The sequence below is a fragment of the Mytilus galloprovincialis genome, chromosome 5 (assembly GCF_965363235.1).
Source record: "Mytilus galloprovincialis chromosome 5, xbMytGall1.hap1.1, whole genome shotgun sequence".
In the NCBI taxonomy this organism is placed as follows: Eukaryota; Metazoa; Mollusca; class Bivalvia; order Mytilida; family Mytilidae; genus Mytilus; species Mytilus galloprovincialis.
Window position 1 is genome coordinate 73832004 of NC_134842.1, and position 25030 is coordinate 73857033.

Sequence of the window (25030 nt, forward strand, 5' to 3'; positions counted from 1 at the left end):
ACCAAAACTCCCAAAATCAATCCCAACCTTCCTTTTGTGGTCATAAACCTTGTGTCAAAATTTCATAGATTTCTATTTACTTAAACTAAAGTTACTGTGCAAAAACCAAGAAAATGCTTATTTGGGCCCTTTTTGGCCCCTAATTCCTAAAATGTTGGGATCAAAACTCCCAAAATCAATCCCAACCTTCCTTTTGTGGTCATAAACCTTGTGTTAAAATTTCATAGATTTCTATTCACTTTTACTAAAGTTAGAGTGCGAAAACTAAAAGTATTCGGACAACGACGCAGACGACGACGCCAACGTGATAGCAATATACGACGAAAATTTTTTCAAATTTTGCGGTCGTATAAAAATGTCCCTCTCCTTTTAACATTAAAGAAACTGTCGAATAATATAAGATCCTCCCCTTTAACCATTAAAACGTCAATCAGAGGTAGATAAAATGTAGTTCCTCCCCTTTCACCATTTAAAACATTAATAAAATATAAGTCCTTCCCCATTAAACCATTAAAAATGTCAATCAAATAAAATCTTACCGTTTAACAATAACAAATTTGAATAAAATTTGACCATACACATTCGATTCTAGATACAACTGTTTAAATTGATTATCTTATAATAAAAACAAGCAAATTAAATGTCTGATTGTCTTTTACCCATTTGTTGTTTCTGTTGTTAAATCTGAGAGAATTTTAATACTGTGGATTCATTTATTTTCGTGGACATCATTTTTCGTGGATTAAGGAAAACTTTCATGATTGTTGATATCTAATTTCATTGTTTTGCTGAATCTGCAAAAGACCCTACAGAAATTTGTCATTTGTTGAACTTTTAATTTTGTGGTTCACCTGTACAAAAACTGGTTTCCAATGAATAATAATTAATTCACAAAAGTGTCCCCTCATCCCTGGCAATGCTCTAAAATGTCCTCTGCCGCCTTGTCCCCCCCAATGTGTATGTAGTCTGGGTCTAATGTGTATGTAGCCTGGGTCTTATGTGTATGTATCCTGGGTCTAATGTGTATGTAGCCTAGGTCTAAAGCTGCCTTCCTCGTTATCACTCATATCACTATCATTCTCCAGTGTCCATTTGTGCATGTACTTCATTGTGTTGGCTATCAGTGCTGTCCATCCAGTCTGATGGCTGAAGGTATAAAATAGAAAAAATTATATAATAGATAGTAAGTTATAAATTTATTGCAGTTTCAAAATCTAATACTATACATACTAAATTCAAGAAATAACTCATGGGTTGGAAAATATTTTACTCTGAGCGACAAATACAACAATTCTTTTGGAACAAAGTGCTTTAGGTGGAGGCAAATATTTGCTGTTCCCATTAAAAAAGCACTACTAAATTTGCATTATAGAACGGAGCAAACTGAATTAGTGACATGCTTTAACTATTTACAATAAAGTATTCAGATAGTTCAGGATGAATTTAAATGATAATTATTTATATGTCTTAAATATATAAAAAAAAATACAGCTTATAACACATTTTAGCATCGTTTGTTTACATTTCATTGTTGTGATGATTTTCGGTTTCATATGCATGTATTTTCCCGAAAATGCTTATATTCTTACATCATCGTTCTATGACGGTGAGAAGCTCATTCATAAAAAAAAAACATATGACGTGAGAGTACGATCGAAACAGCTCAGGCAATATATTTATATTTTACCACAGGTGTGTACTTAAAGCATTTGAAGGACGTCATGTTAGAATATACATCAGATAAAAGCAGCATAAAAATATATTCGATTCTTGCCCTAAAAGACATATCAAACTCATTGGTGGCCTTTGGCTGTTGTCTGCTCTATGGTTGGGTTGTTGTCTCTTTGACACATTCCCCATTTCCATTCTCAATTTTATATGAGACACTTTTACCTCATGCCCATTTAATACATACACAATTTAACTAGAGGCTCTTGAGAGCCTGTGTCGCTCACCTTTATCAAACTCATAGTTAACTTGCTATATTTTCGGTGAGGTGCATAATAAGGCACCTGCAGTTCAGGTTACGGTATATAAATGAGGTGCGGTTGCACCAAAGTTCATGTGCACCCAAGGTTTAGGTGACAATACTATAAAAACAAGGTGCTGTTGCACCAAGGTTTACAATTTAGTAATAGATGGTAATTTCTAATCAAGGTACAATGCCTCAGCAATGTATCTAAATATATATATAAATTTGCCTTATACGGTGCAGAGACACCTAAAATAGATGTGGTGCGCCAAATCCAAACTTTGAAGCACAGCTAAATTTTACTACCGCTATAAACAGATTAAATGAAGTAAACGAATCGGTTGATTGGTAAAATCATCTAAATATAAAATGTAATTTACATTCATAACTTTTCTCTAAAGGATCAATAATCCACGGAAGCTTTTAAATAAATATTTATGCACCCGGTGCAACTTAGTTTGACTCCTGGTGCCAACAAAGTAAAAGAATGGTTTCTTTAATAGAAACACACAATAAAAATACCTAAAAAGGCATAATTAAATTAAACTATCACGCAAACATACCATCGCTACATCTAAAGAAATATTCTGCTGTGATATTATAAAAAATAATTCAAGTTAAACTCTAAGCGACTAAAATAAACATTTTCTCAAGAAAGTGAACTGAGAAGAATGACTTCACGAGTACACTGACGTCGCTTTATATATGGAATAATATTAACCAATCAAATAATTCGGTTTGCGATCTCCGGGCAAACGTGCTGATTTGTGCAAAGATGATGGTTCTACGTATCCTCCGGGCACTTATGCACAATATTACAAATAATTCAGACTTCACAAAGGATCCACACCTAACTATATGGATAAATAAATATATTACAAAGCTAGTAATGCAGGATATAAGTAGTGACATAATATAATGTAAGTGAAATTCCCAATTGAAGTGGTATGTGTCCCAACAAAAAATGGACATTCTGAACTGCAAGTGAAAAGTGAAAGTAGACTTAAAATACAGTATGAGAGCTAATAAATACATAAATAAGTGTTTAAACAATATAGAAGTACACAATACTATGTTTTCTACAACAACAAGTCATAATTATTACACAACAAGCGTAAACTACTAATTTTGGGGTCCCTTCAACTTGTATAAATTACATGTAAACAATCAATTTCCAGTGACATTCCAGAAATGTTCTTTAATATCAGATGTAAACAAACGAATAAATTACAATGGAACCAGTTGGGATTTAACAAGGGTGTGAATAACGAAATATCTTAACAACAATAAATATTAACAATATAACATTTGAGACCATTTTAACATATTTATGGATCATAAAAGGACATAATAAGGAACCAATTTCTGGCCGGCACAACACTAGATACCCCAATGATGATTGTAGCCAAGTTTGGTTAAATTTGGCCCAGTAGTTTCAGAGGAGAAGATTTTTGTAAAACTTAACGACGACAGACAACGGACACCAAGTGATGAGAAAAGCTCACTTGGCCTTTTAGGCCAGGTGAGCTAAAAATAGTTATAATATATTATATTCTGTTTCCAGATATTTGTCTGGATTACTCCCATCAACCCCATCTCAAGTTGAATCTTCCTAAATATGAACAGTGTTATCTAAATCAATATCAAATCTATAAATAACTTTTTGCAGTGTTGATCATGTCCAATCTAATCCAATAAGTAAAAAAGATCAAGACATATTATATATAGATAACCTTTTCTTACACAAACATAACAAGAAAAATATTATACCTGTTGTTACCACGATTTCTTACCTTGCTCCACATCCTCTACCTGTGTCACCATGGAAAAACTCATAAAATAAAATGAGATCTTTGAAGTAAGGATCCTTGTCATACTTTTCACTGGGGCCTGAATAATAATAAAACAATTTTTTACTATTAAAGCAAGCATACAACCCAACATCCTCCCGTAAAGAAGAAGAACTCTGGTAAGAGGCATGGTGGCAAAATTATATTTGTTTACTTTGATCTTCGATTCTTCCCTTTATTAAAACCAAATTTGTAGGAAATGTCATGAAGAATTAAGGTCCCATTCAAGACAGCTAATAGTGATAACCAGTCCCCCCCCAAAAAAAAAAAAATATATATTCTCCAACTTTAAGTTAGTTTTTCTAATGGAGCTCATATGTGGTTTTGATGAGTTGAAACTTTCACCCATATTTGAAAGGACCAAACAAATAATAATGTACTAACCAAGTGAATTTATTTACAAATTCCAAGACTCTGAATTAATTCAAGTTTGACATACATGCATAAATTGACAGTTCTATTTCTTGTTCATTTGTATATTTTTTTCTACATGTATAGTTCAATTTTTCAAATCATTTATATCTATCTGATTCCAGTGCTGGTAGTAGTAAATGCTGTTTTTGCAACTTACTATACTAGTAATAAAAGTCGTGAGCGACAGAAAACAAGTCTTGTAACTGTTATATTTCATAATTACCATGACAAGGTCGATGTCCTGTAAGGTCGGGTAGGAATATGTCAGCTAACCGATGGGATAACTCCTTAGCTACATCACTCAGTCTCATTAGATTTCCTGACCCTGTCGGACATTCCACCTTCAAACTTTCCCCGTAATAATAGTCATATCTGAATAGGTTCTCTATAATCAGGTAATTCACTGAAAAAGACACATTTTTATATAATTCGCACATTAGAATCGTCTGACCATACTGTAGATTCATTATTATTCGTTGGATACCAATTTTCGTGGATTTCGTGGTCACAGTAAAACCACGAAATTAAATATTCAACGAATGATAATTTTTTTATAGGTTTGTATGCAGACTTCAGCAAAACCACGAAGTTAAATATCCACGAATATGCAAGTTTTTCTTAATCCACGAAAATTGGTACCCACGAAAATAAATGAATCCACAGTAATCTAAAGTTATATTACTGTTAGCTCTTATTGTCTTCAACTCGGTTAACTGAAAATTTCAGATGAGTTGGAATTTTCCTGTGGTCCTGAACCTGTATTTGGACTCCTGATGTGTTGAATTATTATGAGTGGAAATTTCATCTTTTTAATTAGTGTCAATTGGACAATGACTAATCTCCCAATATATAAATATATATAAATATAAAATGAAACTAAATTGTGGTTGAACTCACAAACTGACCAAACCCAAATCTTTTTTTGCTGTTTTCCAGGAGCAATTATCCCATTTAATATTCATGAATGGTCCACTTTAGTCATTGTTCTTGATTTAAAACTTTATAGCAAACCATTTCAGTAACACCAAACTGAGAACAAGATCAGGGTTCCTATTTTTTTTTTATCTATTGTGGATTCATTTTTATAGACTTAAAAGCAGAAATTTCTACATGACAGAATGTTAAACCAGATATGTTCTCCCAAATTACTATTTACCATCAAACAGTTTACACATATATAGTTATCCCTGCTTACTGAGGGTTCATTTATTTTCGTGGGTACCAATTTTTGTGGATTGATGAAAACTTGCATATTCGTGGAGATTTAAATTCGTTGTTTAGGCAAATTCTGCATACATTCAAGTACAAATCTGTATTTCGTTAGTCATTTAAATTCATGGTTACCCTGTACCCAAGAAATCCATGAAAATTGGTATCCAACGAATATTAATGAATCCACAATATTACTTACTTTGGAACATTACTTACTTGGGAACCAGATAGGTCCTCTCCAATTACTGTTACCACAGTATTACTTACTTGGGAACCAGATAGGTCCTCTCCAATTACTGTTACCACCAAACAGTTTACTTTCAGACTCTCCAGGTTCATACCCAACCCTTGCTGTGTTGTCGTCCAGTACAAAGGGTTGTTCTTTATGATGCTGAGAGGAATTATAGAGAAAAGACATTAGTGTGAAAGTTCATACATTTATAGAATCAGATTCCTGCTGTATGTGGTTCTTCACTTTAATATACTTATATAACCTTTGCAAAAATGTTCGTCATTTTTGTCTAGCTTTTGTAAAATTTGGATCAAATATCTATGAATACACTTTAAAAATTTGCAGTCAAATAGTGTCACCAAGCCAAAGCCAAAGAGAATATTCACATTTTTTGTAAACAAATTTTTTCATCAATTTTCATCTTTTTCCAATCTAATGTTCCAATAAGAGTTATTTACCTTTGATAATGCCATGATTTTACAGAGTAACCTACCTTTGACAAAGATCTAATACCATAAGGTGACAGAAACTCGTTCTCATTTAGAAGATGCTGGAGAACTTTTTGCAGCTTTTCCTTGTTAACAATGGCCAGCAACAAATTTGGATTTGGCTTTTTCTCTCTGCCACACATGAATGATATCTGTCAAGCATAGATATTGTTTCAAGTTAGGGTGAAGTTTGGTACCTATTAAAATGTTTTAACCCGCTGCATTTGTTTGCATTTGTCCTAAGTCAGGAAGATTGATGTTTGAATTGTTTTATACTAGTAACTTTGGAGGCTATAATAGTTTGCTTTTCAGTGTGAGCCAAGGCTCTGTGTTGAAGGCAGTACTTTGACCAATAATGGTTTACTACTACACATTGTCACATGGATGGAGAGTTGTCTCATTGGCACTCATACCACATCTTCTTATATGAAGTGTCAAACCTGTATTTGAAAAGTTTTGTTTACCAATTGTCTAAGATTTTGTTTTAAATAATTGGTATTATCTATGTTTTTTCTTTAAAAATCAATAGTTCTATTATTCCTACAGCCTTTTTGTTACTCCTGTGATTTTTCAATAGAAATGTATACAAAAAAAATGCTTTCATGGTTAGGAAATTTCAAATGGGGATAATGTCAGTCACATATTTTCTTTTACCTTTGTTGTGAATTAGTTATAGTTTTAGTTTAGTATTTTATACTCTTTTATTCGGTTAACATTTACTGCCATTCTACGTAACAATAGGCCCGCAAAGCATCACTTGCCGATGTCTCTATGTATATTTTCACTCTAGTAAAGCATACGAAACATTGAAGACGCTTTGTGTTTATTCGCCTCTATTATCGATACGTTCAAAACAACCTTCACTCAAAACTAAAAATAAAGCTTAGTGTTGTTGACAAATCTCTTTGGATCTTACCGTTTTGGACAAGTCTTTTCTGTTTTCCAGAAACCATTTTGTTCTTTTATAAAATCCTGGGAATTGTTTCATGTTATCCTCCCTGAGAACCATACAGGAGAATAGAGGAACTAGTCCTACCATAGACAGGATCTTCATTGGACAGGTATGGTTGTTAGTATGTAAATGATCATAGTAAAACCCATCCTTCTCATCCCAAAGACCTTAAATGTAAATAATAACATTACATATACTGTATATTTCAGTATAAGCATAAGCCGCTATTATGATTGGCTAAAATAGACATGGCTAAAAGGAATCTCACATCATTTTGAAATCAACATTCATTTCAAAATGAATATTGCATACCTGCCAACTTTTAAAAATGCCCATGGGGGTTTTGCATGCAAGATGGCTGTCATAGTCTCAGAAAAACTTCAAGGGGGCCTGCAAATTCATTTTGATGTTGTTTTTGGCTTCTGAATACTCTTGTAAGCCTAAAGTCATTGTAAAATTAATTGTTTTGTTTAAATTGTGGACAAAATTGCTCTTTCAAAATTTCAATTTGGGAGCCTCCATGGGGGAAATCCCCCGCAAATAGTGACAATTGGAAGGTATGATATTGTAACATACATGATGACACAAGCTTTTACAATAAAGTGCACAGGTAATTAATAAAAACTTGAAAGAACAAGAATGTGTCCAAAGTACACGGATGCCCCACTCGCACTATCATTTTCCATGTTCCATGGACCCTGAAATTGGGTAAAAATCTAATTTGGCATTAATATTAAAAAAGTTTATACTATAGGGAACATGTGTACTAAGTTGATTGGACTTCATCTTCATCAAAAACTACCTTGACCAAAAACTTTAACCTGAAACTCCCACTTTCATTTTCTATGTTCAGTGGACTGTTAAGTAGGGGTCAAAAGTCTAATTTGGCTTTAAAATTAGAAAGATCATATCATAAGCAACAAGTTTACTAAGTTTCAAGTTGATTGGACTTCAGCTTTATCAAGAACTACCTTGACCAAAAACTTTAACCTGAAGCGTGACGAACAAACGAACGGACAGACGAACGAATGAACGGAGCCACAGACCAGAAAACATAATGCCCCTACTATTGTAGGTGGGGCATAAAAATCATGTTTTCATGATCCTAGCAAAAAAATTTAATCATAAGTATTAAATGCTTCATTTTTTAGTAATATTATAGGGTTGTATAAATAAAAGAAAGTCAATTTACCTATCCCATCCTTTTTGTTGATAGCGTCAACAATAGCCACAAAGTGTTCGAAGAATTTACTGGCCATATCTTCATAGACATGATCCCTCTTGGCCAGGATGAGGCTTATCTCCAGCATGATAAGACAGAAGAATGCCACCCAAGCTGTGGCATCCGCCTGAGCAATCTTGCCACCACAGTCTAATGGTTTAGATCTGTCAAACACTCCAATGTTGTCCAGACCCAGAAAACCTCCAGAGAAGATGTTCTTACCATCTATATCCTTCCTGTTTATCCACCTGTAAAGAACAAGCAGATTTATGTTAGGGTGAAAGTTGGTACCCAGAAATCCTCCAGAGAAGATGTTCTTACCATCAATATCCTTCCTGTTGATCCACCTGTAAATAACAAGCAGACCTAGGTTATGGTGAAGGTTGGTACCTATTAAAACAGACCAAGAAAACCTCCAGAGAAGATGTTCTTACCATCTACATGTATATCCTTCCTGTTTATCCACCTGTAAATAACAAGCAGATTTAGGTTAGGGTGAAAGTTGGTACCTATTAAAACGTCTAAACTCGCTGCAATTGTTTTCACCTAACCTAAGTAAAGAACCTGATGTTCAGTAGTTGTTGTTTGTTGATTCATAAGTTCATAAGTGTTTCTCGTTTCTCAGTTTTTTATATAGATCAGACCGTTGGTTTTCCTGTGTGAATGGTTTTACACTGCTACTTGTTGAGGAACACACTTTGACCAATAATGGTTTAAATTTACAAATTTTGACTTGCGAGTTGTTTCATTGGCACTCATACCACATCTTCTGATATTTATTTAAGTTCACAAGCCTGTTTGAGCAAAATGACTTGAGTGTGTAGGTAAAGGTTATATTTTTGGCTAGCTTGCATGCTAGCTGAACCGTGAAATAGTTATTAGGCTGGGTATTCTAGTATAGTCCTACAGACAGAAAGATTGGTTTTCTGTCTGACTAGTGTACTTTATTTTATATAAATCTGGCAGGGAAGACTCTCTTACCATGTAAAATTAAGAACCAGTTTATGGAAACATCTGGCAAGGAAGAATAAATCTCTTTTTCCTTTGGGTCCCGTTGCTTTATAAACTTTTAGTACAGCATAACAATGGACAGGTGGATTCACATCATCAAAAGTAAACTCGTAAGCTGGGATCTAAAAAAATATATCAGTAAATGGAGTAATTAGTGCATGCATTTAATAATGAGATTGCTGAACAATCTGCACAAGTGTGAGTAAATTTCTTGCAAATTCAGGAAATGATTCATACAAATTATGCTATAAAAATTTAAAATGTGAGTTTGTATATATTTATCGTCACCTATCTTATCACAATTTTCTAAAAAAAAAATTGTGACTTTACAATTCTACATAAAAGTCAAAACTAAAAATGCCAGTTTGTATATAAATCGTCACCTTCTTATCTTAAATGAGAAGAGATAATTGTTACTGTCAATAAAAGAAAATTCATTTTAATTCATGGCATAATTAAATTCCCATTTAGAACACAAAATAAAGAGTCATCCAAAATTTGTGTATGTCAATCTATGAACATGATGAAATCAGATAACACTTCTTTTTTACCTGTCCATTTGGATGCATGTACCATTCTCTCATCATTAACAACAGTTGTTCTTTGGCATATTGTATATCTACATGAGCCATGGGGATCATATGGAAGGCTAGGTCCCACGCTGCATACTGAAAAACAATTGAAAACTCAAATTTGTTAAAGTCTACATAAGCTATACCAAAAGAAATATACCAAACCAATGTCATATCTCCTTATGGCTTTTCCAGGGGCAGATCCAGCCATTTTAAAAAGGGGGGGTTCCTAACCCAGAGTAAAGGGGGCGGGGTTCCAACTATATGCTCCCATTCAAATACATTGATCGTCCAAAAATAAAGGATCCCCCCCTCCCTGGATCCGCCACTGTTTTCATACCTGCATTATTTTATAATGAGTACCGGTCCTATCTTATATATATATATTTTTAAAGATTTAGACTGATATAAAAAAAAATTCCTTATCTGCATAGTATCGCCTATTCTAGATGCTGGTTGGTCCTTTTTATAGACTTTTATATCTATATAGCGCTGGACATGAGGCTAAGCGATTGGTGCTGTAGTGTATCAAAGGTGTGAGTTCGAATCCCGCTGAGGGACGAACAAAAAAATTGTCAGTAGAATATCTTATCAATATAGAATACTTTTAGAAAGAAAACCTACATGAAAGCTTAGTTTGGACAATTTAATAGCAATTCAAAATAAACAGTTCCCTTTCAGCATGGAAATGAATATAATATAACTATACAAACTGATAAACTAATTATGTCACAACATCATTAAGTGGAGTTAAAGTCTTATAGGATTGTAAGTATGTTTTATTTTATCACCTTGCACTTTCATGACTTGGCTGTGGTTTTCTACAGCAGTTGGTTCAAATTTCTGACCAGTTGAACAATTTGATTTTATAAAACAAATTGCAATTTGGTCAAAATTTTGAATGAGTTGCAATTGGTGGAGAGCAACACTAACAGTCAAGTCACTGTAAACAGACAACCCAATATGATTAAAACCTGATATATGATACATACCCATGGGTATTCCCATTTATCTGATTAAAACCTGATATATGATACATACCCATGGGTATTCCCCTGATATATGATACATACCCATGGGTATTCCCCTGATATATGATACATACCCATGGGTATTCCCCTGATATATGATACAATTCCCCTGATATATGATATATACCCATGGGTATTCCCATTTATCTGGCATTGAGATTACATCCCTGTTGAATAGATGACCCCATTCTGCATTCCTCCCCTCTCTCCGACAAAAAGGTGGTGGTGGGTGACCTTTATCCCCTCGTAGCCATTCCTCGATCACGTAATAGTAGAACTGTTTACTCCATAGTAAACCAGCATAGGCTTGTCGTATGATGTTTCTTTCTTGTTTATGATGATTCTTTATCACCTGTTCAAATATGCATACATTTTTTTACTGGGCCACGTTTGATGATACCTACCCATGCCGTGTAGGATTTGGTAGACAGGTATAGAGGTTAAAAAAAAATTGACCAACAACATCAGTTACATGTATGATAAATAAAACAATGAAGAGCATGAAAAAACTTTAAAAAAAAACTAGATTTTTATTTCTGATCTATTGGTATGTTGGTTGAAACATATCATAAAATTGATTAAAAATCCATGCTTAATTTATGTATGTATCTATATTTATACCATTTTTAAGGGAGTGGATGGCATACTGACATCCCCTTTTCCATCTATCCATTTTTCTGTTTGTGATTGTCGGGGTAATTTTGGGTGTACTTTACCTCCTTTTCTCAGCTTCTGTATTGATGAATAATATAATAATTGATTCAGACCTTTATAATACACAGTTTTCAACGTTTGGTTATAAGCAATCGTTACATGACATGCCAAAATATGTGTAAAACTGTCTGCTCTGCTTTTAAGCTTTGAAAATCTTTGTGTTAAATTTACATACACTTACGAAACACTGTTGAAGTACTATACTGTTCTATTCACCAGTTTAATTCTAATAGAACATGATAGTTTGATGCTTAATCATGACATATAAATACATACTTCATCATAGAACAGATCAGCCTCTAACTTCCTCTGCTGGAATATAAAGTCAAAATCTCTAGTGCCAAAGGTTTCAGGTGGAGCCTCTTTCTCATAATACAGTCGGATCCGTATTTGGGCTTTTTGTCCTGGATTCAGAAATACACTGTAATGTGCTCCACACTTGGTGCCAATGTGCTGTGGATTCACAGCTTTCACATTACCTATCAAAATATGATGAATGTATTCACAGCTTTCACATTACCTATCAAAATATGATGAATGTATTCACAGCTTTCAATACCTATCAAAATAAGATGAATGTATTCACAGCTTTCACATTACCTATCAAAATAAGATGAATGTATTCACAGCTTTCACATTACCTATCAAAATATGATGAATGTATTCACAGCTTTCAATACCTATCAAAATAAGATGAATGTATTCACAGCTTTCACATTACCTATCAAAATAAGATGAATGTATTCACAGCTTTCACATTACCTATCAAAATAAGACGAATGTATTCACAGCTTTCACATTACCTATCAAAATAAGATGAATGTATTCACAGCTTTCACATTACCTATCAAAATAAGATGAATGTATTCACAGCTTTCACATTACCTATCAAAATATGATGAATGTATTCACAGCTTTCAATACCTATCAAAATAAGATGAATGTATTCACAGCTTTCACATTACCTATCAAAATAAGACGAATGTATTCACAGCTTTCACATTACCTATCAAAATAAGATGAATGTATTCACAGCTTTCACATTACCTATCAAAATAAGATGACATTTACCTATCAAAATAAGACGAATGTGTACAAATGGTGTTCTTCTCTTGGGAAATTCTTAACTAGGATCTCAAGTGTAAGCTAGTAAAAATTCAGGTTAACTTTGGTTCAAATTAGTCATATGGTTTCAGGCTTCTTACTGCTTTTATAAATTGTATCACATTCTCCGAAATCTTTTTTTTTTCATCTTTAGGCCTTCCATGGATGGAATCTACTTCTCTTTTTACGTAAATGTATTTTTTTCTCAGCTTTCACATGGTCAATTAAAATACTAATTATAAACATTTGGGGTCATACTATTTTGTGTCCTATTATTGTACTCAGAACTCTACCAATCAAAACAGGAGATGTGGTGTTTTGACCACAAATTTTGTATTCCAAGTACTGAGTAGAGTTTTTTTTTTACCATTAACCCAGTTCTCTATTCATAACCTAACATTTCAACATAGCCAAGAAAGTGATCTTTGATGCTATGTATGGTATCAATATCCAATTACCCTTTACTATATATTCATGGAAGGCATCTTTTACATAAGGTGACTGATTCCCTGTTCCATACAGCTTTTCATAATTTGTATCATTCTCTGTAAATAACAGTTGTGGTGGGTGATTCTCTGGACCAACATCAACCTCAAAGTAAAATGGATCTGAAATATGATCAAACAACATATATGTAACAACAGACAGTTTATTAAACAAATAGAAACTTTTCATGCTTGCAAATAAACTAAAGCTAGGAAATATTCATCGTTTTAAACAAATAGTTTCGTAGATAAATTTTGACCAATGAAGAACTGAGATCAAACTAACGACACATTGTTTAAATAAAAATAACCAACAGGTCAAGAAATGGATAAGTCTGGCTAGGGTTAAAGAAATGCTGGTTAATTTTTTATTACTATTCCTAGGTATGCGATTTCTTTAATCAAAATTTTTCATTGGTAAAATTCAACAATTTTTTTAATGGATGTAATTCTCTAATTAAATGTCAAGTTTTATGCATTTCTCTGAATTGTCTATGTGACATCCCCCCATAAAGACTATCATGAATACACCTTTTCGCTAATCCCGGCTGAACCGGCCACTTGAACTTTTGACGCATACAACAATCACTTTTCCATTGTGGCTTCAGATATTTTGTTTTGTGACGTCAAAAATTTACGGGAACCTGTGTGATATCCAGTAATGGCGGACAAATAGCGATAAGGTGTATTGTAAGAGTTTCAAAACTTTTCAAAGTTCATTGATAATAAGGGTAAGGTTTGTATTGGTAATTTATATATTTAACTTACATGTTGTGCGCTCAGCTTGTTCTTCTATAACATCATCTCCGGAACTAAAGACTCTCTGACGGGACTGACATATACCTAAATATACAAGTTTAACTGTGTGACTTTAATGTTATTGTCAATTCTAAATTTGGTCGCTCAGATATCCCCTGATGAATATCATACAATAATGAAAAGACATTTGGCAATCAAACATGCAATTTCTGTCAAAAGTGTGTCAATAATTATGTCACATCATAGAATTTTTTTTGGTTCAATAACCTAAATTCTAAATTATATTACACTCACCAACCTGTAAGAATTAGTCATGACTGGAAAATATTATCATTTCTCCTCACTTAGTGTCGGAGAAAAAAACAACCACAGAAAAGGAAGAATTTACAAACCTCACTACCCTTATCAAATAACTGGTCAGGTTTGGGCATACTGAAATATTTCGAAACCTAGTGTCTACATACTGACTTTGAACAAAACACAAGTGTTTAAACATTATGTCAAGCTGTCATGATTTAACTGTATATAGTATTCACATACCTAGAGTTGGATGATAGCATAATAATAATAATAATAAATTCTTTATTTAAAGAGGGTAAACTCAGTTAGTTACAATAAACTAATCTTCCCTGAGGCCCTCAGTGAACCTAACTTACTGATAATTTTTTTTCTCAGCGGAGTTGAATTATATGAAACAACATCGTCATAGGTAAAATGGCGATTAACAGATTGTCATTGGTCATCTCAACTCGATTGCTTTTCTCGTTTTTGAATACCTCCTCAAGCAAGAAAATCAATCTCGTTGGGATGATCAACGATAATCTTCAAGTATATAGTATTTACATACCTAGAGTTGGATGATAGCATAGAACCTTGTTATGTCCTACTTGTTTCAGATATGGTTTCTTCTCAGGACAACACTATAAGTACAAATACAGATTCATCGTTGATGTTTAACAAATATTTGAATGCACGAGTATAATTTCCATAGAGAAAATATCATGAACATGATGAAGAGTATAATCAAAACATATATCGACCAAAATCTTGACAGGTCTTGATAAATGCCTTATTAAAAGATGAACATGACTATTCATTTTTTTATAATAAAAAATCAGTAGACTTCATTTAAATGCTTGAGGTTGAAATTTCTAAAAATTCCTTTCCAACAATGAACATTTGATTTTAATGATATACCTAATCATATTGTCCCTCCTTAATATCATTCCAGAATAAGAAAAAAAATACAATATCCTTGCAACATGTGCAAAGTGTTTACCTTTCCTTTGCCATGAGTATGATGAATCATTCTCAAAACCAGTAACAAATATAGCCTTAAACAGCTTGGTTCTCCACAGAATTACACCTCTCATATCCATTTACAATCATTGACAATATTATCCTTTCAAAGCTTTTACCTCCTAAGAATTAATCACTCATGAACATGCTCATATTTAACCCCACCGCATTTTTGCGCCTGTCCCAAGTCAGGAGCCTCTGGCCTTTGTTAGTCTTGTATTATTTTAATTTTAGTTTCTTGTGTACAATTTGGAAATTAGTATGGCGTTCATTATCACTGGACTAGTATATATTTGTTTAGGGGCCAGCTGAGGGACGCCTCCGGGTGCGGGAGTTTCTCGCTGCATTGAAGACCTGTTGGTGACCCTCTGCTGTTGTTTTTTATTTGGTCGGGTTGTTGTCTCTTTGACACATTGTTATGTATCTGTATTGTATGGTCGTATGTGTTTTGTAGTTAAGTCGTGAGAGTTGCGTCCCTTTGTATGATAATGATGCATATTTGTCATGTGATGTTATCTGTCTCTTTGAAATAAACGTGCTATGGAAATGGACGTGTTTTGTTGCTCTTAAGCAAATATAACTTTGGCAGCAATGGGGAGGCAAATATATGTCCCCCCATGTACGTAATATGGTGGAGGACTTCAAAACGACCCCTTTTTAAGTGTATTTTATGTGAGCTGTCCCCAAAGATGAAGCATCAACTTTCTGAAAGTCTAGAACACGAGGCTGGCGACGCCATTATTAAATTTGACCACGTTGGAATCTTGGCATTTTCGTTCAGTGGAGTATAGCAGTATCATGCAGCTGACACTGGAAACAATTTTTGGATTTTGTGTGAAATTTGGATGTTTTTTATTTGGATTTAGCCAATATTCAGAAGTCACAAATTTATGGGAGTTTTCGTCAACAAAGGAAAACGGTAAAATTCAAGGAACTGTTTTTAAACAACATTGTATACATGCATATTAATATCGAAAGTATTTCGCAATTGTTTATTATCCTTTGAACTTTGATTTTCATTTGGACTGTTGGACGCGATTGAAATTTCTACACAAACAATTAAATTTTAACCGCAATTTGGCGTTGGTCAGTCTGACATCAAGAAATACAGCTGTGTATGTTTATGTGTGCAGAAAACTGTAGCATGTGTCATGTGACGTCCCGGCCTATCATCTTCAGTACTTCGAAAATAATTGCTAAAGTAGCTAATCAACTTGACCTATATGTGTATTTAGGATTTAGCAGGGAAAATGTGTTGCAGTTTTGAACTATTTAAATTATACTACAGACGGTACGTGTGAGATTTATCTCGTCGTACGCTACCCAGTTACAAGGAAAACACCGACTTTAATTATGAATTCATTTCAATTTTTGTCTGAAGGATTTTTTTTTTTATTATTAATACATATATATCTGTTAACAGTTGGACTGATTTGATAGCGGATTGTCAGTAGCGGTGAGATAATAGTCATAAATAAAACCTAGGTTGATATTGACATTTCTGGAGGTATTCATTTGTTTCATCTTTATTTTATTTTGTGAGTGTGATGTATGAGAGATTGAACACGTTAGAGAGGGAGAATTAGTCGTATTTTCTTTTGACTGCATATGTAACTTATGAAGTGTTTCTTTGATGTTATATTTACCATTTTTAAGAGTTAAAGGTCTCTGATGATTATCTATCAATTTGATGTATACAGCTACATTTATGACAATATTCTAGTATTTTCCATTTAGTAGATTGAGTAAATGTTTCAAATGCATATTTTTTTTTATGTTGAATGAACGTAATGCGTGCATAAGGTCCTAAGGGGGAGATCGAGATGCCAGACGTTCGGATTTTCTGCATTGTTTATACTGGTGTGTATGGATGCTAGATGTGAGAACTGGTCAGCCACGAATATTTCAGTTATTATAAATGTATTTACAAGATTATTTGGAAAATGATTTTAGTCTTATACGGAAGTGATTACATAGTTTGAATGTAAAAAAGCATTTTTCTTCTTCTTGAATTTGTATATGGAAAAAACACATACACCATTTTATAAAATTTGGGAAATTTTCTTTTTGGGGGCGGGATGTTATGTATCTGTATTGTATGGTCGTATGTGTTTTGTAGTTAAGTCGTGAGAGTTGCGTCCCTTTGTATGATAATGATGCATATTTGTCATGTGATGTTATCTGTCTCTTTGAAATAAACGTGCTATGGAAATGGACGTGTTTTGTTGCTCTTAATCAAATATAACTTTGGCGGCATGGGGAGGCAAATATATGTCCCCCCATGTACGTAATAACATTCCCCATTTCCATTCTCAATTTTATCATGAAGCAGTAACAATATTCTCCTAACAAAACATTTCTGAAACACCAGTAACAATTACTTACATAGTTTGCCTCTCCCCAGGACCACACATTTCTGAACCAGATCTGTGGGAGAACATGTATTATAGCTGGATCTGGTCCCCTGTTGACCACAGTATATTTCCCTAGGAGATCATTTGGGCTAGCTTTACAGAAATCTGCTGTTACATCAAAGTAACGATTATCCTCAAATATACCTACAATTATATATAATTAGGTCACTGCCTTTCGTCAATCTAAGCTATTTACAGAAGTCAGCATGCTATAAGAGTGTTGTAATGGTTCATGTAGTACCTTCATGACGAAAGGTCTGAATAGTGTTTTATAAATTTTAACAAATTGTGAAAGTGAATTCGAATAACACAAAGTTAAAGGCAGTGACCTATAGTTTTTAAATTTCTGTGACATTTGGTCTCTTGTAGAGACAGACAGGGGTACTACTTGTACAAGAAGTAAATAAAATATAATTATATAAGTAAATTGTAATATTGAAATAATCTCCCCTTAATTTTCACAAAAATTTACTTGTGTAAGTAGTACTTTTTTACAATCAGAGTGAATCCCACAAAAGCTCTAAAGTTTTGAGATCTAAAAACATGCCTTTAACAATTTTTCTCAGGTTAGCTCATAATCCTTTAATTAGAGTTCAATGTTTTATCTCATAAATTCAACAAAGAAACTGATTGCATAAAGATCTTAAGTATTTGAGCGAGGACTTAAAAATTGCCCATTGGGGGCTTGTAAATGAGCAGTGTTCTGAAGATAAATTTTCTTTTTTCTGTCAAACCATCAAAGACTGGAACAAACTATCCTCTGAAATTACTAAAAACATTACTACAGAAAACTTCAAGGGTGCACTCACACACGATGTGCTCCTTGATACTTACCCTCATCTGAAATAAACAGATACTCTTGTTTTTATCTTATACATGTACCAAAAAATATAAATAAAAAATGTAATATTTAAAACTAAATAAAAAATTGTATAAATTAAAAACAAAGAAAAATTGAAAATACGAAAATATATGACCAAAAACAACTTCGAACAAGAAATATTTTGTTAATTTATGTTTTGACAAAAATTATTCACATAAATTTATACTAAAAACATTTACCAGGCATGCGCCAGAAAGTAAACATCAGTACATTGATGGTTTTCTGTAACAAAAGAAGAAGAAGAAGAAGATAACAAACAAATGAGATTTTCATTGTCCATGAAATTACAATTAAATGATTAGTAAAAACTTCTGCAAAGGATTAACAACATAACCATGATAACTGCCAACTGTCACTATTTGCAGGGGATTTCCCCCATGAAAACTCCCAAATGGATATTTTGAAAGAGCAATTTTGTCCACAATTTTTAACAAAACAATTAACTTTACAATGGCTATATGCTTTAAAAATATAAAGAAGCCAAAAAACAATACTAAGATGCATTTAAAGGCCCCCTTGAAGTCTTTTTAGGACTAAAAGAGCCACCTTGCATGTAAAACCCCCATGGGCATATATATTGAAAAGTTGGCAGGTATGCAACAATTAAAAATTATATATGAGCAAAGAAGTCCTAAGAATTCAAGAAGAAGATAGGATGTACGTGTATAAGTTAATAAATGGAGAATATGTCCCCATGGACAAAGAGTATGCCCCTGCTTGCATACAACATTATAAAGGGACATAACTCAAGAACACTAAAAGTGATGCTACACAAATTTGTACTGAGTTTTGTGCTAATATGTATTGTGTATAGGTTTTATAATGTTTGGTTTGGGTAAACTTAAGTTACATAACGGAAACTAAATATTTTGCAATTTTTGGATTTATAAAGGATCACAACTCTAGAACTGTTTAAGTGATGCTACCAAAATTCAAATTTGATCTGTGTTTTGTGGTATTAAGCATTGTGTATAAGTTTCATGACATTTGGTTTAGGCAATCTCAAGTTAGAGAACAGAAACCAATTTTGGGACATACAGACAGACAAGGGTAAAACTTAATGCCCCCTCCACTACGGCCGAGGCATGAAAATTCTGAATGTCTCAGTGACATAACTGCAAAAACATGTATATAAAGAAATGAAAAGGGCTGGGGAAAGGTATGGAGATAAACCTACCAGTATCCATTAATTCATATTCCTGTTGATGTACTCCTCTCCTAGCATTCTCCTCCACCAGCTGTCTGTAGGGGAATTCCCCCTGAGGATACTTGTACAGGGACTTATAAATAGGAGGGACAGGGGAGGGGAATGGAGATAAACCTACCAGTATCCATTAATTCATATTCCTGTTGATGTACTCCTCTCCTAGCATTCTCCTCCACCAGCTGTCTGTAGGGGAATTCCCCCTGAGGATACTTGTACAGGGACTTATAAACAGGAGGGACAGGGGAGGGGAATGGAGATAAACCTACCAGTATCCATTAATTCATATTCCTGTTGATGTACTCCTCTCCTAGCATTCTCCTCCACCAGCTGTCTGTAGGGGAATTCCCCCTGAGGATACTTGTACAGGGACTTATAAACAGGAGGGACAGGGGAGGGGAATGGAGATAAACCTACCAGTATCCATTAATTCATATTCCTGTTGATGTACTCCTCTCCTAGCATTCTCCTCCACCAGCTGTCTGTAGGGGAATTCCCCCTGAGGATACTTGTACAGGGACTTATAAACAGGAGGGGCAGGGGAGGGGAATGGAGATAAACCTACCAGTATCCATTAATTCATATTCCTGTTGATGTACTCCTCTCCTAGCATTCTCCTCCACCAGCTGTCTGTACAGGAATTCCCCCTGAGGATACTTGTACAGGGACTTATAAACAGGAGGGACAGGGGAGGGGAATGGAGATAAACCTACCAGTATCCATTAATTCATATTCCTGTTGATGTACTCCTCTCCTAGCATTCTCCTCCACCAGCTGTCTGTAGGGGAATTCCCCCTGAGGATACTTGTACAGGGACTTATAAACAGGAGGGACAGGGGAGGGGAATGGAGATAAACCTACCAGTATCCATTAATTCATATTCCTGTTGATGTACTCCTCTCCTAGAATTCTCCTCCACCAGCTGTCTGTAGGGGAATTCCCCCTGAGGATACTTGTACAGGGACTTATAAACAGGAGGGACAGGGGAGGGGAATGGAGATAAACCTACCAGTATCCATTAATTCATATTCCTGTTGATGTACTCCTCTCCTAGAATTCTCCTCCACCAGCTGTCTGTAGGGGAATCCCCCCTGAGGATACTTGTACAGGGACTTATAAACAGGAGGGACAGGGGAGGGGAATGGAGATAAACCTACCAGTATCCATTAATTCATATTCCTGTTGATGTACTCCTCTCCTAGCATTCTCCTCCACCAGCTGTCTATAGGGGAATTCCCCCTAAGGATACTTGTACAGGGACTTATAAACAGGAGGGACAGGGGAGGGGAATGGAGATAAACCTACCAGTATCCATTAATTCATATTCCTGTTGATGTACTCCTCTCCTAGCATTCTCCTCCACCAGCTGTCTGTAGGGGAATTCCCCCTGAGGATACTTGTACAGGGACTTATAAACAGGAGGGACAGGGGAGGGGAATGGAGATAAACCTACCAGTATCCATTAATTCATATTCCTGTTGATGTACTCCTCTCCTAGAATTCTCCTCCACCAGCTGTCTGTAGGGGAATTCCCCCTGAGGATACTTGTACAGGGACTTATAAACAGGAGGGACAGGGGAGGGGAATGGAGATAAACCTACCAGTATCCATTAATTCATATTCCTGTTGATGTACTCCTCTCCTAGAATTCTCCTCCACCAGCTGTCTGTAGGGGAATTCCCCCTGAGGATACTTGTACAGGGACTTATAAACAGGAGGGACAGGGGAGGGGAATGGAGATAAACCTACCAGTATCCATTAATTCATATTCCTGTTGATGTACTCCTCTCCTAGCATTCTCCTCCACCAGCTGTCTGTAGGGGAATTCCCCCTGAGGATACTTGTACAGGGACTTATAAACAGGAGGGACAGGGGAGGGGAATGGAGATAAACCTACCAGTATCCATTAATTCATATTCCTGTTGATGTACTCCTCTCCTAGCATTCTCCTCCACCAGCTGTCTGTAGGGGAATTCCCCCTGAGGATACTTGTACAAGGACTTATAAACAGGAGGGGCAGGGAAAAGGTATGGAGATAAACCTACCAGTATCCATTAATTCATATTCCTGTTGATGTACTCCTCTCCTAGCATTCTCCTCCACCAGCTGTCTGTAGGGGAATTCCCCCTGAGGATACTTGTACAGGGACTTATAAACAGGAGGGACAGGGGAGGGGAATGGAGATAAACCTACCAGTATCCATTAATTCATATTCCTGTTGATGTACTCCTCTCCTAGCATTCTCCTCCACCAGCTGTCTGTAGGGGAATTCCCCCTGAGGATACTTGTACAGGGACTTATAAACAGGAGGGACAGGGGAGGGGAATGGAGATAAACCTACCAGTATCCATTAATTCATATTCCTGTTGATGTACTCCTCTCCTAGAATTCTCCTCCACCAGCTGTCTGTAGGGGAATTCCCCCTGAGGATACTTGTACAGGGACTTATAAACAGGAGGGACAGGGGAGGGGAATGGAGATAAACCTACCAGTATCCATTAATTCATATTCCTGTTGATGTACTCCTCTCCTAGCATTCTCCTCCACCAGCTGTCTGTAGGGGAATTCCCCCTGAGGATACTTGTACAGGGACTTATAAACAGGAGGGACAGGGGAGGGGAATGGAGATAAACCTACCAGTATCCATTAATTCATATTCCTGTTGATGTACTCCTCTCCTAGAATTCTCCTCCACCAGCTGTCTGTAGGGGAATTCCCCCTGAGGATACTTGTACAGGGACTTATAAACAGGAGGGACAGGGGAGGGGAATGGAGATAAACCTACCAGTATCCATTAATTCATATTCCTGTTGATGTACTCCTCTCCTAGAATTCTCCTCCACCAGCTGTCTGTAGGGGAATTCCCCCTGAGGATACTTGTACAGGGACTTATAAACAGGAGGGACAGGGGAGGGGAATGGAGATAAACCTACCAGTATCCATTAATTCATATTCCTGTTGATGTACTCCTCTCCTAGCATTCTCCTCCACCAGCTGTCTGTAGGGGAATTCCCCCTGAGGATACTTGTACAGGGACTTATAAACAGGAGGGACAGGGGAGGGGAATGGAGATAAACCTACCAGTATCCATTAATTCATATTCCTGTTGATGTACTCCTCTCCTAGCATTCTCCTCCACCAGCTGTCTGTAGGGGAATTCCCCCTGGGGATACTTGTACAGGGACTTATAAACAGGAGGGACAGGGGAGGGGAATGGAGATAAACCTACCAGTATCCATTAATTCATATTCCTGTTGATGTACTCCTCTCCTAGCATTCTTCTCCACCAGCTGTCTGTAGGGGAATTCCCCCTGAGGATACTTGTACAGGGACTTATAAACAGGAGGGACAGGGGAGGGGAATGGAGATAAACCTACCAGTATCCATTAATTCATATTCCTGTTGATGTACTCCTCTCCTAGCATTCTTCTCCACCAGCTGTCTGTAGGGGAATTCCCCCTGAGGATACTTGTACAGGGACTTATAAACAGGAGGGGCTGGGGAAAGGTATGGAGATAAACCTACCAGTATCCATTAATTCATATTCCTGTTGATGTACTCCTCTCCTAGCATTCTCCTCCACCAGCTGTCTGTAGGGGAATTCCCCCTGAGGATACTTGTACAGGGACTTATAAACAGGAGGGGCAGGGAAAAGGTATGGAGATAAACCTACCAGTATCCATTAATTCATATTCCTGTTGATGTACTCCTCTCCTAGCATTCTCCTCCACCAGCTGTCTGTAGGGGAATTCCCCCTGAGGATACTTGTACAGGGACTTATAAACAGGAGGGACAGGGGAGGGGAATGGAGATAAACCTACCAGTATCCATTAATTCATATTCCTGTTGATGTACTCCTCTCCTAGCATTCTCCTCCACCAGCTGTCTGTAGGGGAATTCCCCCTGAGGATACTTGTACAGGGACTTATAAACAGGAGGGACAGGGGAGGGGAATGGAGATAAACCTACCAGTATCCATTAATTCATATTCCTGTTGATGTACTCCTCTCCTAGAATTCTCCTCCACCAGCTGTCTGTAGGGGAATTCCCCCTGAGGATACTTGTACAGGGACTTATAAACAGGAGGGACAGGGGAGGGGAATGGAGATAAACCTACCAGTATCCATTAATTCATATTCCTGTTGATGTACTCCTCTCCTAGCATTCTCCTCCACCAGCTGTCTGTAGGGGAATTCCCCCTGAGGATACTTGTACAGGGACTTATAAACAGGAGGGACAGGGGAGGGGAATGGAGATAAACCTACCAGTATCCATTAATTCATATTCCTGTTGATGTACTCCTCTCCTAGAATTCTCCTCCACCAGCTGTCTGTAGGGGAATTCCCCCTGAGGATACTTGTACAGGGACTTATAAACAGGAGGGACAGGGGAGGGGAATGGAGATAAACCTACCAGTATCCATTAATTCATATTCCTGTTGATGTACTCCTCTCCTAGAATTCTCCTCCACCAGCTGTCTGTAGGGGAATTCCCCCTGGGGATACTTGTACAGGGACTTATAAACAGGAGGGACAGGGGAGGGGAATGGAGATAAACCTACCAGTATCCATTAATTCATATTCCTGTTGATGTACTCCTCTCCTAGCATTCTCCTCCACCAGCTGTCTGTAGGGGAATTCCCCCTGAGGATACTTGTACAGGGACTTATAAACAGGAGGGACAGGGGAGGGGAATGGAGATAAACCTACCAGTATCCATTAATTCATATTCCTGTTGATGTACTCCTCTCCTAGCATTCTCCTCCACCAGCTGTCTGTAGGGGAATTCCCCCTGAGGATACTTGTACAGGGACTTATAAACAGGAGGGACAGGGGAGGGGAATGGAGATAAACCTACCAGTATCCATTAATTCATATTCCTGTTGATGTACTCCTCTCCTAGAATTCTTCTCCACCAGCTGTCTGTAGGGGAATTCCCCCTGAGGATACTTGTACAGGGACTTATAAACAGGAGGGACAGGGGAGGGGAATGGAGATAAACCTACCAGTATCCATTAATTCATATTCCTGTTGATGTACTCCTCTCCTAGCATTCTTCTCCACCAGCTGTCTGTAGGGGAATTCCCCCTGAGGATACTTGTACAGGGACTTATAAACAGGAGGGGCTGGGGAAAGGTATGGAGATAAACCTACCAGTATCCATTAATTCATATTCCTGTTGATGTACTCCTCTCCTAGCATTCTCCTCCACC

General features: G+C 36.2%; 1 protein-coding gene across 1 annotated transcript in view; it reads right to left on the reverse strand.

The window, feature by feature from the left end:
- Nucleotides 1-357: 357 nt before the first annotated feature.
- Nucleotides 358-25030, reverse strand: part of LOC143076408 (uncharacterized) — a 33074-nt gene continuing 8401 nt past the window's right edge. Inside the window, exons 4-18 of the mRNA XM_076252166.1 lie at nucleotides 17703-17875; nucleotides 14866-14938; nucleotides 14028-14102; nucleotides 13233-13382; nucleotides 11947-12149; nucleotides 11084-11308; nucleotides 9905-10021; nucleotides 9324-9475; nucleotides 8313-8590; nucleotides 7085-7287; nucleotides 6174-6320; nucleotides 5716-5839; nucleotides 4460-4639; nucleotides 3766-3862; nucleotides 358-1146 (exon numbers count right to left, since the gene is read on the reverse strand). Coding sequence (XP_076108281.1) covers nucleotides 1017-1146; nucleotides 3766-3862; nucleotides 4460-4639; nucleotides 5716-5839; nucleotides 6174-6320; nucleotides 7085-7287; nucleotides 8313-8590; nucleotides 9324-9475; nucleotides 9905-10021; nucleotides 11084-11308; nucleotides 11947-12149; nucleotides 13233-13382; nucleotides 14028-14102; nucleotides 14866-14938; nucleotides 17703-17875 — 2327 coding nt within the window. The 3' untranslated portion in view covers nucleotides 358-1016. The remainder of the gene's footprint in view (nucleotides 1147-3765; nucleotides 3863-4459; nucleotides 4640-5715; nucleotides 5840-6173; nucleotides 6321-7084; nucleotides 7288-8312; nucleotides 8591-9323; nucleotides 9476-9904; nucleotides 10022-11083; nucleotides 11309-11946; nucleotides 12150-13232; nucleotides 13383-14027; nucleotides 14103-14865; nucleotides 14939-17702; nucleotides 17876-25030) is intronic.